General features: G+C 50.0%; 1 protein-coding gene across 5 annotated transcripts in view; it reads left to right on the forward strand.

The window, feature by feature from the left end:
* SLC18A2 (solute carrier family 18 member A2) overlaps positions 1–17412 on the forward strand; it is a 58254-nt gene that overhangs the window by 24126 nt on the left and 16716 nt on the right. For 4 of the 5 annotated variants that reach the window (XM_072129316.1, XM_072129317.1, XM_072129314.1 and 1 more), the window contains exons 2-9: positions 11442–11570; positions 13272–13617; positions 14432–14490; positions 14561–14644; positions 15437–15529; positions 16073–16162; positions 16258–16301; positions 16379–16439. In XM_072129316.1, the coding sequence (XP_071985417.1) occupies positions 11450–11570; positions 13272–13617; positions 14432–14490; positions 14561–14644; positions 15437–15529; positions 16073–16162; positions 16258–16301; positions 16379–16439 (898 nt within the window). In that variant the 5' untranslated portion in view covers positions 11442–11449. Of the gene's footprint in view, positions 1–11441; positions 11571–13271; positions 13618–14431; positions 14491–14560; positions 14645–15436; positions 15530–16072; positions 16163–16257; positions 16302–16378; positions 16440–17412 lie in introns of those variants that run through there. The other variant, XM_072129315.1, reaches the window with a different exon arrangement.

Consider the following 17412-nt stretch of genomic DNA (forward strand, 5'->3'; position numbering starts at 1 on the left):
CCAGGCACATAGTGGGGGGGGGAGTATATACTAGGCACGGGGGGGGGAGTATATACCAGGCACATAGTGGGGGGGGGAGTATATACTAGGCACATGGGGGGGAGTATATACCAGACATATATAGTGGGGGGAGTATATACCAGACACATGGGGGGGGAGTATATACCAGACATATATAGTGGGGGGAGTATATACCAGACACATAGTGGGGGGGGGGAGTATATACCAGGCACATAGTGGGGGGAGTATATACCAGACACATAGTGGGGGGGGTATATACCAGACACATGGGGGGGAGTATATACCAGGCATATAGTGGGGGGGAGTATATATCAGGCATATAGTGTGGGGGGGAGTATATATCAGGCATATAGTGGGGGGGGAGTATATACCAGGCATATAGTGGGGGGGGGGAGTATATACCAGGAACATAGTGGGGGGGGGGGAGTATATACCAGACACATAGTGGAGGGGGGGGGGAGTATATACCAGACACATAGTGGGGGGGAGTATATACCAGACACATAGTGGGGGGGAGTGTATACCAGACACATAGTGGGGGGGAGTGTATACCAGACACATAGTGGGGGGGGGAGTATATACCAGACACATAGTGGGGGGGGGGGAGTATATACTAGGCACATGGGGGGGGAGTATATACCAGACATATATAGTGGGGGGAGTATATACCAGACACGTGGGGGGGGAGTATATACCAGACATATATAGTGGGGGGAGTATATACCAGACACATAGTGGGGGGGGGAGTATATACCAGGCACATAGTGGGGGGAGTATATACCAGACACATAGTGGGGGGGGGGAGGTATATACCAGACACATGGGGGGGAGTATATACAAGGCATGTAGTGGGGGGGAGTATATATCAGGCATATAGTGGGGGGGGGAGTATATACCAGGCACATAGTGGGGGGAGTATATACCAGGCACATAGTGGGGGGAGTATATACCAGACACATAGTGGGGGGAGTATATACCAGACACATAGTGGGGGGGAGTATATACCAGGCACATAGTGGGGGAGAGTATATACCAGGCACATAGTGGGGGGAGTATATACCAGGCACATAGTGGGGGGAGTATATACCAGACACATAGTGGGGGGAGTATATACCAGACACATAGTGGGGGGGAGTATATACCAAACATATAGTGGGGGGGGGAGTATATACCAGACACATAGTGGGGGAGAGTATATACCAGGCACATAGTGGGGGGAGTATATACCAGGCACATAGTGGGGGGAGTATATACCAGACACATAGTGGGGGGAGTATATACCAGACACATAGTGGGGGGAGTATATACCAGGCACATAGTGGGGGGGAGTATATACCAGGCACATAGTGGGGGGGAGTATATACCAGGCACATAGTGGGGGGGAGTATATACCAGGCACATAGTGGGGGGGAGTATATACCAGGCACATAGTGGGGGGAGTATATACTAGACACATAGTGGGGGGGAGTATTTACCAGACACATAGTGGGGGGGGGGAGTATATACCAGACATATATAGTGGGGGGAGTATATACCAGGCACATAGTGGGGGGAGGGGGTTATACCAGACACACAGTGGGGGGAGTATATACCAGGCACATAGTGGGGGGGAGTATATACCAGGCACATAGTGGGGGGAGTATATACCAGACACATAGTGGGGGGGGGGGTATATACCAGACACATGGGGGGGAGTATATACCAGGCACCTTGTGGGGGGGGAGTATATACCAGGCACATGGGGGGGAGTATATACCAGGCATACAGTGGGGGGGAGTATATACTAGACACACAGTGGGGGGGGGAGTATATGCCAGGCACATAGTTGGGGGGGAGTATATACTAGACACACAGTGCGGGGGGAGTATATACCAGACACATAGTGGGGGGGGGGGGTTATACCAGACACACAGTGGGGGGAGTATATACCAGGCACATGGGGGGGAGAATATACCAGGCATATAGTGGGGGGAGTATATACCAGGCACATAGTTGGGGGGGAGTATATACTAGACACACAGTGGGGGGGAGTATATACTAGACACATAGTGGGGGGAAGTATATACCAGGCACATAGTGGGGGGGGAGTATATACCAGACATATATAGTGGGGGGGGGGGGTTATACCAGACACACAGTGGGGGGAGTATATACCAGGCATATAGTGGGGGGGGGAGTATATACCAGGCACATAGTGGGGGGAGTATATACCAGACACATAGTGGGGGGGGGGTATATACCAGACACATGGGGGGGAGTATATACCAGGCACCTTGTGGGGGGGAGTATATACCAGGCACATGGGGGGGGGGAGTATATACCAGGCATATAGTGGGGGGAGTATATACCAGGCATATAGTGGGGGGGATATATACCAGGCATTTAGTGGGGGGGAGTATATACCAGGCATATAGTGGGGGGGAGTATATACCAGGCACATGGGGGGGAGTATATACCAGGCATATAGTGGGGGGGAGTATATACCAGGCATATAGTGGGGGGGAGTATATGCCAGGCACATGGGGGGGAGTATATACCAGGCATATAGTGGGGGAGAGTATATACCAGGCACATGGAGTGGAGTATATACCAGGCATATAGTGGGGGGGAGTATATACCAGGCACATTGGGGGGAGTATATACCAGGCACATTGGAGGGAGTATATACCAGGCACATTGGGGGGAGTATATACCAGGCACATTGGGGGGAGTATATACCAGGCACATTGGGGGGAGTATATACCAGGCACATTGGGGGGAGTATATACCAGGCACATGGGGGGGAGTATATACCAGGCACATGGGGGGAGTATATACCAGGCCCATCGTGGGGGGGGGAGTATATACCAGGCCCATCTTGGGGGGGGAGTATATACCAGGCCCATAGTGTGTGGGGGGGGGGGGGGTATATACCAGACACATAGTGGGGGGAGTATATACCAGGCATATAGTTGGGGGGGAGTATATACCAGACACACAGTGGGGGGGAGTATATACCAGGCACATAGTGTGGGGGGGGGGAGTATATACCAGACACATATTGGGGGGGGGAGTATATACCAGTCACATAGTGGGGGGGGGAGTATATACCAGGCACATAGTGGGGGGGGGAGAAGATATACCAGGCACATAGTTGGGGGGGAGTACATACCAGGCATATAGTTCGGGGGAGTATATACCAGATATATAGTGGGGGGGGAGTGTATACCAGACATATAGTGCGGGGGAGTATATACCAGACATATAGTGGGGGGGGTATATACCAGACATATAGTGGGGGGGGAGTATATACCAGACATATAGTGGGGGGAGTAAATACCAGACATATAGTTGGGGGGGAGTATATACCAGACATATAGTTGGGGGGGAGTATATACCAGACATATAGTTGGGGGGGAGTATATACCAGACATATATTGGGGGGGTAGTATATACCAGACACATAGTGGGTGGGGGAGTATATACCAGACACATAGTGGGTGGGGGAGTATATACTAGACACATAGTGGGGGGGAGTATATACCAGACACATAGTGGGCGGAGTATATACCAGGAACATAGTGGGGGGAGTATATACCAGGCACATAGTGGGGGGGAGTATATACCAGGCACATAGTGGGGGGGGGGAATATATACCAGGCACATAGTGGGGGAGTATATACCAGACATATAGTTGGGGGGGAGTATATACCAGACATATAGTGGGGGGGAGTATATACCAGACATATAGTGGGGGGGAGTATATACTAGACACATAGTGGGGGGAGTATATACCAGACACATAGTGGGGGAGTATATACCAGACATATAGTTGGGGGGGAGTATATACCAGACATATAGTGGGGGGGAGTATATACCAGACATATAGTGGGGGGGAGTATATACTAGACACATAGTGGGGGGAGTATATACCAGACACATAGTGGGGGGGGAGTATATACCAGGCACATAGTGGGGGGAGTATATACCAGACACACAGTGGGGGGGAGTATATACCAGGCACATAGTGGGGGGAGTATATACCAGGCACATAGTGGGGGGAGTATATACCAGGCACATAGTGGGGGGGAGTATATACCAGGCACATAGTGGGGGGGAGTATATACCAGGCACATAGTGGGGGGAGTATATACCAGGCACATAGTGGGGGGGAGTATATACCAGACACATAGTGGGGGGGAGTATATACCAGGCACATAGTGGGGGGGAGTATATACCAGGCACATAGTGGGGGGGAGTATATACCAGGCACATAGTGGGGGGGAGTATATACCAGGCACATAGTGGGGGGGAGTATATACCAGGCACATAGTGGGGGGGAGTATATACCAGGCACATAGTGGGGGGGAGTATATACCAGGCACATAGTGGGGGGGAGTATATACCAGACACATAGTGGGGGGGAGTATATAACAGGCACATAGTGGGGGGAGTATATACCAGGAACATAGTGCGGGGGAGTATATACCAGACACATAGTGCGGGGGAGTATATACCAGACACATAGTGGGGGGAGTATATACCAGACACATAGTGGGGGGAGTATATACCAGACACATAGTGGGGGGAGTATATACCAGGCAAATAGTGGGGGGGGAGTATATAACAGGCAAATAGTGGGGGGGAGTATATAACAGGCACATAGTGGGGGTAGTTTATCCCAGGCACATAGTGGGGGGGGAGTATATACCAGGCACATTGTGGGGGGAGTATATACCAGGCACATAGTGGGGGGAGTATATACCAGACACATAGTGGGGGGGGAGTATATAACAGGCACATAGTGGGGGGAGTATATACCAGACACATAGTGGGGGGGAATATTTACCAGGCACATAGTGGGGGGGGGGGGAGTATATACCAGGCACCTTGTGGGGGGGGGGAGTATATACCAGGCACATGGGGGGGAGTATATACCAGGCATATAGGGGGGGAGTATATACCAGGCATATAGTGGGGGGGGGAGTATATACCAGGCACATAGTGGGGGGAGAATATACCAGGCACATAGTGGGGGGAGTATATACCAGACACATAGTGGGGGGAGTATATACCAGACACATAGTGGGGGGAGTGTATACCAGACACATAGTGGGGGGAGTATATACCAGGCATATAGTGGGGGGGAGTATATACCAGGCACATAGTGGGGGGGAGTATATACCAGGCACATAGTGGGGGGGAGTATATACCAGGCACATAGTGGGGGGAGTATATACCAGGCACATAGTGGGGGGAGTATATACCAGACACATAGTGGGGGGAGTATATACCAGGCACATAGTGGGGGGAGTATTTACCAGACACATAGTGGGGGGGAGTATTTACCAGACACATAGTGGGGGGGGGGGGGGGTATATACCAGACACATAGTGGGGGGGGAGTATATACCAGGCACATGGGGGGGAGTATATACCAGACACATTATGGGGGGGAGTATATACCAGGCACATAGTGGGGGGAGTATATACCAGACACATAGTGGGGGGGGGGGGGGGGTATATACCAGACACATGGGGGGGAGTATATACCAGGCACCTTGTGGGGGGGAGTATATATCAGGCACATGGGGGGGAGTATATACCAGGCATATAGTGCGGGGGAGTATATACTAGACACACAGTGCGGGGGGGAGTATATACCAGGCACATAGTTGGGGGGGAGTATATACTAGACACATAGTGGGGGGGGAGTATATACCAGACATATATAGTGGGGGGAGTATATACCAGACACATAGTGGGGGGGGGGTTATACCAGACATATGGTGGGGGGGAGTATATACCAGGCACATGGGGGGGGGGTATATACCAGGCACATAGTGGGGGGGTATATACCAGGCACATAGTGGGGGGAGTATATACCAGGCAAATAGTGGGGGGGAGTATATACCAGGCATATGGTGGGGGGGAGTATATACCAGGCACATTGGGGGGGGGTATATACCAGGCACTTAGTGGGGGGGTATATACCAGGCACATAGTGGGGGGGAGTATATACCAGGCAAATAGTGGGGGGGAGTATATACCAGGCATATAGTGGGGGGGAGTATATACCAGGCATATAGTGGGGGGGAGTATATACCAGGCATATAGTGGGGGGGTATATACCAGGCATTTAGTGAGGGGGGGAGTATATACCAGGCATATATTGGGGGGGAGTATATACCAGGCATATAGTGGGGGGAGTATATACCAGGCACATAGTGGGGGGGAGTATATACCAGGCATATAGTGGGGGGGAGTATATACCAGGCATATAGTGGGGGGGAGTATATACCAGGCATATAGTGGGGGGGAGTATATACCAGGCATATAGTGGGGGGGAGTATATACCAGGCATATAGTGGGGGGGAGTATATACCAGGCATATAGTGGGGGGAGTATATACCAGGCACATGGGGGGGAGTATATACCAGGCATATAGTGGGGGGAGTATATACCAGACACATAGTGGGGGGGGGGTATATACCAGACACATGAGGGGGAGTATATACCAGGCACCTTGTGGGGGGGGAGTATATACCAGGCACATGGGGGGGAGTATATACCAGGCATATAGTGGGGGGAGTATATACCAGGCACATAGTGGGGGGGGAGTATATACCAGGCACATAGTTGGGGGGGAGTATATACTAGACACACAGTGGGGGGGGGGAGTATATACCAGACACATAGTGGGGGGGAGTATATACCAGGCACATAGTGGGGGGGAGTATATACCAGGCACATAGTGGGGGGGAGTATATACCAGGCACATAGTGGGGGGGAGTATATACCAGGCACATAGTGGGGGGGAGTATATAACAGGCACATAGTGGGGGGGAGTATATACCAGGAACATAGTGCGGGGGAGTATATACCAGACACATAGTGCGGGGGAGTATATACCAGACACATAGTGGGGGGAGTATATACCAGGCACATAGTGGCGGGAGTATATACCAGGAACATAGTGGGGGGAGTATATACCAGGCACATAGTGGGGGGGAGTATTTACCAGGCACATAGTGGGGGGAGTATATACCAGGCAAATAGTGGGGGGGAGTATATAACAGGCACATAGTGGGGGGGAGTATATACCAGGCACATAGTGGGGGTAGTTTATCCCAGGCACATAGTGGGGGGGAGTATATACCAGGCACATAGTGGGGGGGAGTATATACCAGGCACATAGTGGGGGGGAGTATATACCAGACACATAGTGGGGGGAGTATATAACAGGCACATAGTGGGGGGGAATATTTACCAGGCACATAGTGGGGGGGGGGGGAGTATATACCAGGCACCTTGTGGGGGGGGGGAGTATATACCAGGCACATGGGGGGGGAGTATATACCAGGCATATAGGGGGGGAGTATATACCAGGCATATAGTGGGGGGGAGTATATACCAGGCACATAGTGGGGGGAGTATATACCAGGCACATAGTGGGGGGAGTATATACCAGACACATAGTGGGGGGAGTATATACCAGACACATAGTGGGGGGAGTATATACCAGACACATAGTGGGGGGGAGTATATACCAGGCACATAGCGGGGGGGAGTATATACCAGGCACATAGTGGGGGGAGTATATACCAGGCACATAGTGGGGGGAGTATATAACAGACACATAGTGGGGGGAGTATATACCAGGCACATAGTGGGGGGAGTATTTACCAGACACATAGTGGGGGGGAGTATTTACCAGACACATAGTGGGGGGGGGGGGTATATACCAGACACATAGTGGGGGGGGAGTATATACCAGGCACATGGGGGGGAGTATATACCAGACACATAGTGGGGGGGAGTATATACCAGGCACATAGTGGGGGGAGTATATACCAGACACATAGTGGGGGGGGGGGGTATATACCAGACACATGGGGGGGAGTATATACCAGGCACCTTGTGGGGGGGAGTATATACCAGGCACATGGGGGGGAGTATATACCAGGCATATAGTGCGGGGGAGTATATACTAGACACACAGTGCGGGGGGGAGTATATACCAGGCACATAGTTGGGGGGGAGTATATACTAGACACATAGTGGGGGGGGGAGTATATACCAGGCATATAGTGGGGGGAGTATATACCAGACATATATAGTGGGGGGAGTATATACCAGACACATAGTGGGGGGGGGGTTATACCAGACATATGGTGGGGGGGAGTATATACCAGGCACATGGGGGGGGGGGTATATACCAGGCACATAGTGGGGGGAGTATATACCAGGCAAATAGTGGGGGGGAGTATATACCAGGCATATGGTGGGGGGGAGTATATACCAGGCACATGGGGGGGGGGTATATACCAGGCACATAGTGGGGGGGTATATACCAGGCACATAGTGGGGGGGGAGTATATACCAGGCAAATAGTGGGGGGGAGTATATACCAGGCATATAGTGGGGGGGAGTATATACCAGGCATATAGTGGGGGGGAGTATATACCAGGCATATAGTGGGGGGGAGTATATACCAGGCATATAGTGGGGGGGTATATACCAGGCATTTAGTGAGGGGGGGAGTATATACCAGGCATATATTGGGGGGGAGTATATACCAGGCATATAGTGGGGGGAGTATATACCAGACATATAGTGGGGGGAGTATATACCAGGCACATAGTGGGGGGGAGTATATACCAGGCATATAGTGGGGGGGAGTATATACCAGGCATATAGTGGGGGGGAGTATATACCAGGCATATAGTGGGGGGAGTATATACCAGGCATATAGTGGGGGGGGAGTATATACCAGGCATATAGTGGGGGGGAGTATATACCAGGCATATAGTGGGGGGGAGTATATACCAGGCATATAGTGGGGGGAGTATATACCAGGCACATGGGGGGAGTATATACCAGGCATATAGGGGGGGGAGTATATACCAGGCATATAGTGGGGGGAGTATATACCAGACACATAGTGGGGGGGGGGGTATATACCAGACACATGAGGGGGAGTATATACCAGGCACCTTGTGGGGGGGGGAGTATATACCAGGCACATGGGGGGGAGTATATACCAGGCATATAGTGGGGGGAGTATATACCAGGCACATAGTGGGGGGGGGAGTATATACCAGGCACATAGTTGGGGGGGAGTATATACTAGACACACAGTGGGGGGGGTATATACTAGACACATAGTGGGGGGAAGTATATACCAGGCACATAGTGGGGGGGGAGTATATACCAGACATATATAGTGGGGGGAGTATATACCAGACACATAGTGGGGGATGGGAGTATATACCAGACACATAGTGGGGGGGGGGGGGGGGTTATACCAGACACACAGTGGGGGGAGTATATACCAGGCACATGGGGGGGGAGTATATACCAGGCATATAGTGGGGGGAGTATATACCAGGCATATAGTGGGGGGGAGTATATACCAGGCATATAGTGGGGGGGGGTATATACCAGGCATATAGTTGGGGGGAGTATATACCAGGCATATAGTGGGGGGGAGTATATACCAGGCACATAGTGGGGGGGAGTATATACCAGGCACATGGGGGGGAGTATATACCAGGCATATAATGGGGGGGAGTATATACCAGGCACATTGGGGGGAGTATATACCAGGCACATTGGGGGGAGTATATACCAGGCACATTGGGGGGAGTATATACCAGGCACATTGGGGGGAGTATATACCAGGCCCATCGTGGGGGGGGAGTATATACCAGGCATATAGTGGGGGGGAGTATATACCAGACACACAGTGGGGGGAGTATATACCAGGTATATAGTGGGGGGGAGTATATACCAGGCCCATCGTGGGGGGGGGGGAGTATATACCAGGCCCATCGTGGGGGGGGGGGGGAGTATATACCAGGCCCATCGTGGGGGGGGGAGTATATACCAGGCCCATCGTGGGGGGGCAGTATATACCAGACACATAGTGGGGGGGGAGTATATACCAGGCACATGGGGAAGTATATACCAGGCCCATAGTGTGTGTGTGTGGGGGGGTATATACCAGGCATATAGTGGGGGGGAGTATATACCAGGCACATAGTTGGGGGACTATATACTAGACACATAGTGGGGGGGAGTATATACCAGGAACATAGTGGGGGGAGTATATACCAGGAACATAGTGGGGGGAGTATATGCCAGGAACATAGTGTGGGGGGAGTATATACCAGACACATAATGTGGGGGGGGGTATATACCAGGCACATAGTGGGGGGGGGAATATATACCAGGCACATAGTGGGGGAGTATATACCAGACATATAGTTGGGGGGGAGTATATTCCAGACACACAGTGGGGGGGGGGGTGTATACTAGACACATAGTGGGGGGAAATATATACCAGACACATAGTGGGTGGGGTTGTATATACCAGGAACATAGTGGGGGGAGTATATACCAGACACATAGTGTGGGGGGGGTATATACCAGGCACATAGTGTGGGGGGGGGGGGGATATATATCAGGAACATAGTGGGGGGAGTATATACCAGACACATAGTGTGGGGGGGGGGGGTATATACCAGGCACATAGTGTGGGGGGGGATATATACCAGGAACATAGTGGGGGGAGTATATACCAGGCACATAGTGGGGGGGGGGAATATATACCAGGAACATAGTGGGGGGAGTATATACCAGGCACATAGTGTGTGTGGGGGGGGTATATACCAGGCACATAGTGTGGGGGGGTATATACCAGACATATAGTGGGGGGGGAGTATATACCAGACACATAGTGGGGGGAATATATACCAGGCACATAGTGGGGGGGAGTATATACCAGGCACATAGTGGGGGGGAATATATACCAGACACATAGTGGGGGGGGAGTATATACTAGACACATAGTGTGGGGGGGGGGGGGGAAACATATACCAGGCATTTATTATCCAACACCATGGTGACCTGTACCTTCTGTACAGATTGGGTTGTGCAGCTGTTGGGGATATTTATGCCGGTTTATAATCCTTCCTTAAAGGGGTCGTCCACTCTCAGCAAATAATTGATATGGTTTGTGTAAGGAAAAGTTATACAGTTTTCCAATACACTTTTTGTATCAATTCCTCTCTGTTTTCTAGATCTCTGCTTGCTGTCATTCTGTAGAAAGCTCCTATGTATATTTCCAGTGTACAGAAATCTGACCATGGTCACACAGGTGCACGGCTCATTAGTATCAGATAGAGTAATCAGAGCTGTGTGATATAACGAGCAGTGCACCTGTGTGACCATGGTCAGATTTCTGTACACTGGAAATATACATAGGAGCTTTCTACAGAATGACAGCAAGCAGAGATCTAGAAAACAGAGAGGAATTGATACAAAAAGTGTATTGGAAAATTGTATAACTTTTCCTTACACAAATCATATCAATTATTTGCTGAAAGTGGACAACCCCTTTAAGGTTTCCTAGGGTGACTGACCCTTTCTTCTCCCCAGGCCCCACCATGTCCCTGACAGAGATCGGCCTCCTGCGATGGCTCCGGGAGGGCAGACAGTCCCGCAGACTCATCCTCCTCATCGTCTTCATCGCCCTTCTGCTGGATAACATGCTGCTGACTGTGGTGGGTGAGTGACCGGCAGCAGAGCATTTCTTCTTGTCTCAGTATCTTCTACCGCCTATAAACCCTGAATCCAGGAGCTTACAATCTAATCTTTCTATTAGGCATTACCTATCCCTCCCATCATCCCTGACCCCAGGAGCTTACAATCTAATCTTTCTATCAAACCTAAAACCATTTGTCATGATCCTGCCCCTCCTGGTCTCTGTCCGCTCTCTCACTCATGGTGCACAGTCTCCTATGTCCACTCTCTCTTGTCCGCTGTGCACAGTCACCTATGTCCACTCTCTCTTGTCCGCTGTGCACAGTCTCCTATGTCCACTCTCTCTTGTCAGCGCTGCATAGTCGTCTATGTCCACTCTCTCTCTTATCCGCTGTGCACAGTCATCTATGTCCACTCTCTCTCATCCGCGGTGCACAGTCATCTATGTCCACTCTCTCTCTTGTCCGCTGTGCACAGTCATCTATGTCCACTCTCTCTCTTGTCCGCTGTGCACAGTCGTCTATGTCCACTCTCTCTCTCATCCGCGGTGCACAATCATCTATGTCCACTCTCTCTCTCGTCCGCTGTGCACAGTCGTCTATGTCTACTCTCTCTCTCATCCGCGGTGCACAATCATCTATGTCCACTCTCTCTCATCCGCGGTGCACAGTCATCTATGTCCACTCTCTCTCTTGTCCGCTGTGCACAGTCGTCTATGTCCACTCTCTCTCTCGTCCGCGGTGCACAATCGTCTATGTCCACTCTCTCTTGTCAGCGCTGCATAGTCGTCTATGTCCACTCTCCCTCGTCTGTGGTGCACAATTGTCTATGTCCACTCTCGCTCATCCGTGGTAGATAGTCATCTTTGTTTCTGTCTCTCTGGCTGGCGGTGCACAGTTGTGTCTGTCCGTGCTTACTCTTCCGCTTTTGGTGCTCAGTCTCCGTCATCTCGATCATGGAGCACAGCCACTATGTTGCTTTCCTACTTGTGGTTAATCTCGTCAGTCATCGCTGTCAGTCTCTCTCCGGTTGTCGGTCCAGTCATTGTGTTGGTAATGAGTATGTGTTGTGTGTTGGGCTGAGTACACACAGGGCGAGGTGCAGGGGGGAGCGCCAGCTGCTGAATTCTCAGGAGTCTATTGTGAGCAGAAACTGAGTAAATATGGAATCTCTGCTTATCTGTGATGTGAGAGGCGGCTGGTGTACTCTATGGTGGACCACCAGATAGATGGCGTCATACACTGGAGGTTATTCGATGGTCACTGAGGAGATGGGGCATTATCGTGCCTCATTTATGGGGTGATGGGTCTGACTTTTTGCATCATGGAAGTACACGACTTGTAATTACCAAATGGTTCTCCTTCAGAAATCTTGTCACTCCATGGGGTCTTGTCCGACTGGGGGATGAGGTCTCCATTGATGATGAAATGTATTGATGTCTCACAGTGAGTCACAGCACCAGGTGCTCCTCACATCATTTCTAGAGTCATCTCTTCTATCCGATGCTCTTGGGTTATGGGGATCCTGGATCTGGAGTTTGGGAGGCCACACGGACATGGACCTGCCTAGATGAGGTACCCCATCCCTTAAATTATAAACATGACAGTATGTGGTCCTGAAGATCTGGCGGTAGGCATCATCATGGCGTTGCAATGATACTTTCACAGTGTCTGCCCCAGGTGTCTGTCCCCAGGTGTCGACTTACTTGTCCTTTCTTCTCCATAGTTCCCATCATTCCCAGTTACCTGTACACCATGACCCATGAATCCAACAGCACCGACCTTCTCGAGGGTACGAGCCACCCCATCGCTCCTGGCAGCTTCCAAAGCATCTTCTCCTACTTTGACAACACAACGTTGGTCACCACAAATGTCACAGAGACGCCACAAATGGAGGGGGCAGTAGTGGGACCACCCCTGGAACTAGGGCAAGCCGGAACAACTCCAGCATATGACTGCCCCAAGTCGGACTCCAACCTGCTCAACGAAAATGTCAAAGTTGGCCTCCTCTTTGCATCTAAAGCAACTGTTCAGCTGCTCACCAATCCCTTTATAGGACCCCTAACTAACAGGTGCAAAGGGGGTGGCCCCTGCCACATATCACATCCTCCTGCTCCATTATCTGCTGCATATCCCATCCTCCTACTCCATCACCTGCTACATATCCCATCAACTTCCTCCATCACCTGCTACATATCCCATCCTCCTGCTCCATCACTTGCTCCATATCCCATCCTCCTGCTCCATCACCTGCTCCATATCCCATTCTCCTGCTACATATCCCATCATCCTACTCCATCACCTGCTACATATCCTATCTACCTACTTAATCATCTGCTGCATATCCCATCCTCCTGCTCCATCACCTGCTCCATATCCCATCCTCCTGCTACATATCCCATCATCCTACTCCATCACCTGCTACATATCCTATCTACCTACTTAATCACCTGCTACATATCCCATCCTCCTCCTACTCCATCGCCTGCTACATATTCCATCATCCTCCTCCATCACCTGCTACATATTACATCAACTTCCTCCATCACCTGCTCCATATCCCATCCTCCTGCTCCATCACCTGCTACATATCCCATCGTCCTGCTCCATCACCTGCTCCATATCCCATCCTCCTACTCCATCACCTGCTCCATATCCCATCCTCCTACTCCATCACCTGCTACATATCCTATCTACCTACTTAATCACCTGCTACATATCCCATCATCCTCCTCCATCACCTGCGTCATATCCAATCCTCCTCCCCATCACCTGCTACACATCACATCACACATCACCCTCCAGCTCCATCTAGGTGTCACATGCTTTGGCTCTATCACCTGATGGATCTTCTATACTGTGTGACATACTCTTTATTTTGTGCAGGATTGGGTATCAGATTCCAATGTTTGCTGGATTCTGCATCATGTTCCTCTCCACCATCAGTGAGTAATGTTTGTCGTCGACTCCTTGTATCATTTTACTGTTATTAGATTCTGTTGTTGCTCTCCGCAGTGTTCGCCTTTTCCGGGACCTATACTCTACTATTCATCGCCAGGTCCCTGCAGGGGATTGGATCGTCCTGCTCCTCTGTTGCAGGTGGGTCTCTTATAGTGCGGGTCCTTATGCGGGTCACACTTGAGTTAGTGAGATATTAGTGAGGTCCCTCATAACTTACCTGGTCAGTTGGTATTTGTAGTTCTCCAAGATAACCCTTCACACATGACCATGTGCTTTGGCCGTGTGCTAGCAGCTAAAGCAGAGCTCCATAGCCTTCTATTGTCACGACTGAGCCCACCACAGAAGATAGGGCAGGGTCTATTCTTATCGGTCCCGGGCAGTCACTTCCTATGGACATGGGAAGGGTATCTCTGCCGCAGCAGATATCTCTGGCATCTAAAGGGCCGCGGCTGATCTCCGGCGCCTAGAGGGCCGCGGCTGATCTCTGGCGCCTAGAGGGCCGCGGCTGATCTCTGGCGCCTAGAGGGCCGCGGCTGATCTCTGGCGCCTAGAGGGCCGCGGCTGATCTCTGGCGTCTAGAGGGCTTGTCTCATGGGTCACTTGATTTGTATATGCTCTCAGTTGGATATCCAAGCTATCAATTTGAATAGTGAATAACACTCTGGGCATCCTTAGCCCCGCTCTTATTGGGGTCTCCATGAAGCGTTGGTAGGTCACACCAGTTGTCGCCTCCCCAGATACTCTGCCCTGGGCTCACTTTAAACATTGCAGAATTCCCTCAAATTTTGGATCGCCCTGATGAGTTCTTAGATTTTGTCTGCAGATTTAATATCTTCGCTTATAAAGGTCACGGAGCAGCTCCAGCCGGAAGGGGGGGGATTATGGTGGATGGAAGGAGCGAGACCCATAATCCCTGTCTTTACTTTGTAGGTATGGGGATGCTGGCCAGTGTGTACACAGATGACGAGGAGCGAGGCAACGCCATGGGGATTGCACTGGGAGGACTCGCTATGGGAGTACTGGGTAAGTCCTATCACACAGTATCATGTAGGACTAATTACCTACATGTCTGGGAAATCTTCACAGTTTAGGCGTGTATCGTTATTTCCTTTCGCCTTGTTTTCCTTCAGAAGTGAAAATCTCTTAAACCTCATGAATTCAGAAATTGTGGCTTTCTGCACGGAGTAGTGAGGCCGCCATGTCTCAATGCATCGGGAACCCATTTATAGGGCAGGATCCAGAATTTTGCAGAGGATTCTATCATGTTCTAGAATCCTTAATGGCTGGGGAACACTATTTTAGTTCTAGGTTCCCTCTGGGGTGTACAGAGGAATCGATGAACGAAGCAAGAGTTCTACGTACTCCCGTTGCTTGGATATTTCCTTGTCACAAGGTTCTAGATTTCTCCCAATGTTGATGTTGGTTTTTATCACATTGATACAATCAGTTCTAGATGGAGTATGCAGGAGTCATGAGACGGTTCTAGGTTCCTCTACTAGATGTTAGTGTCATATTCTGGACATGATATTCAAGGGCCTTAGTGATCTGCTACTTTACACCTCACAGTGGGACCTCCGTTTGGAAGCATCTTGTATGAGTTTGTGGGCAAGACGGCTCCGTTCCTGGTCCTTGCAGTTCTGGTCCTCTTTGACGGAGGTTGGTGCATTATTGGATTAGGTGGGATTAGATTATTGAGCAAATCATAATGTGTGATATGAAGCTTGGCACGTAACGTCTTCTTTTGCCCTCAGCTCTCCAGCTCTTCATCCTTCAACCTTCTAGAGTTCAGCCAGAGGTGAGTCCCCGGACCTAAAACCTGGACACAGAGAATCACAACCTGAGCTCCTTCTTATATCCTTCCTCTTGTTTTAGAGTCAGACTGGGACATCACTATTTACCCTTCTACGAGACCCCTATATCATCATTGCTGCAGGTAGGTCACCCACTAGCCACTCTGTATAAGATATATATATGTATATGATCTCTGTAGATGGTATATTTTGTCTGGGGCTACAATTATGATATAAACAGTTCCGACTTACATACAAATTCAACTTAAGAACAAACCTACAGAACCTCTCCTGTATGTAACCCGGGGACTGCCTGTGTGTATGTATATATAATATATATATATGGGTAGTGGCCTCTATGGATGGTATATACTGTATATTATAACCCTTCTGCAAGACGTGTAGCCCGACAAAGAGGCAGAGGTAAAAGTTTAAATTTGTCCAAGGTTTTTTCACCGACGCTTATATGGGTTGTCCAAGACATATAAAACAACATCTCCATGGTGCGGGGGAGTTGCTGCTTAAAAAAATCTACATGTACTTACCTCTGTGGTCACTCTGTGTCTCGGACAACCCCTGTAATGACCAGCCTCTATTTTACAAATCTGCATTGGGTCACTTTGGATGATAATAACTTTGGAACACTTTCATTTACCAAGGTGAATTTGATATTGTTTTTTCATGAGACATTGAACTTTATTTTAGTTACAAAAAAAATTGAGAGATAAATTTTACGTTTATTTATGAAAACAAAGCGAATAGGAGGAAGAAAAAACTGCTGAACTAAAAATGTGAATTTTTCGGCTTTTCACACCAAGGCTCACACCACACATGAACATTTCTCAGGTGTCCGCTTTATGAGGGCTTAACTTTTGTGTTGTAAGTCGAACAGCAAATTTTATTTTAATTCCAAAATGTAATTATAAAAATGTTACTAATGTGAGACTGTATGAAAGATTTGGAAGCAGAGACCCCAGGGTCAGAGGGGCAGGTAGGGCAATAAAATCGTGTTTTCATTCTTGCTGCATGCTCTTTTACTATGCGCAGTTGTGGGCACAAGGTGCATAACATGATGTTCCGCAAGACGCCGGACGTCTTCTGGCTCGTGGCTGACGG

Source organism: Engystomops pustulosus, chromosome 11 (genome assembly GCF_040894005.1).
Source record: "Engystomops pustulosus chromosome 11, aEngPut4.maternal, whole genome shotgun sequence".
NCBI lineage: Eukaryota > Metazoa > Chordata > Amphibia > Anura > Leptodactylidae > Engystomops > Engystomops pustulosus.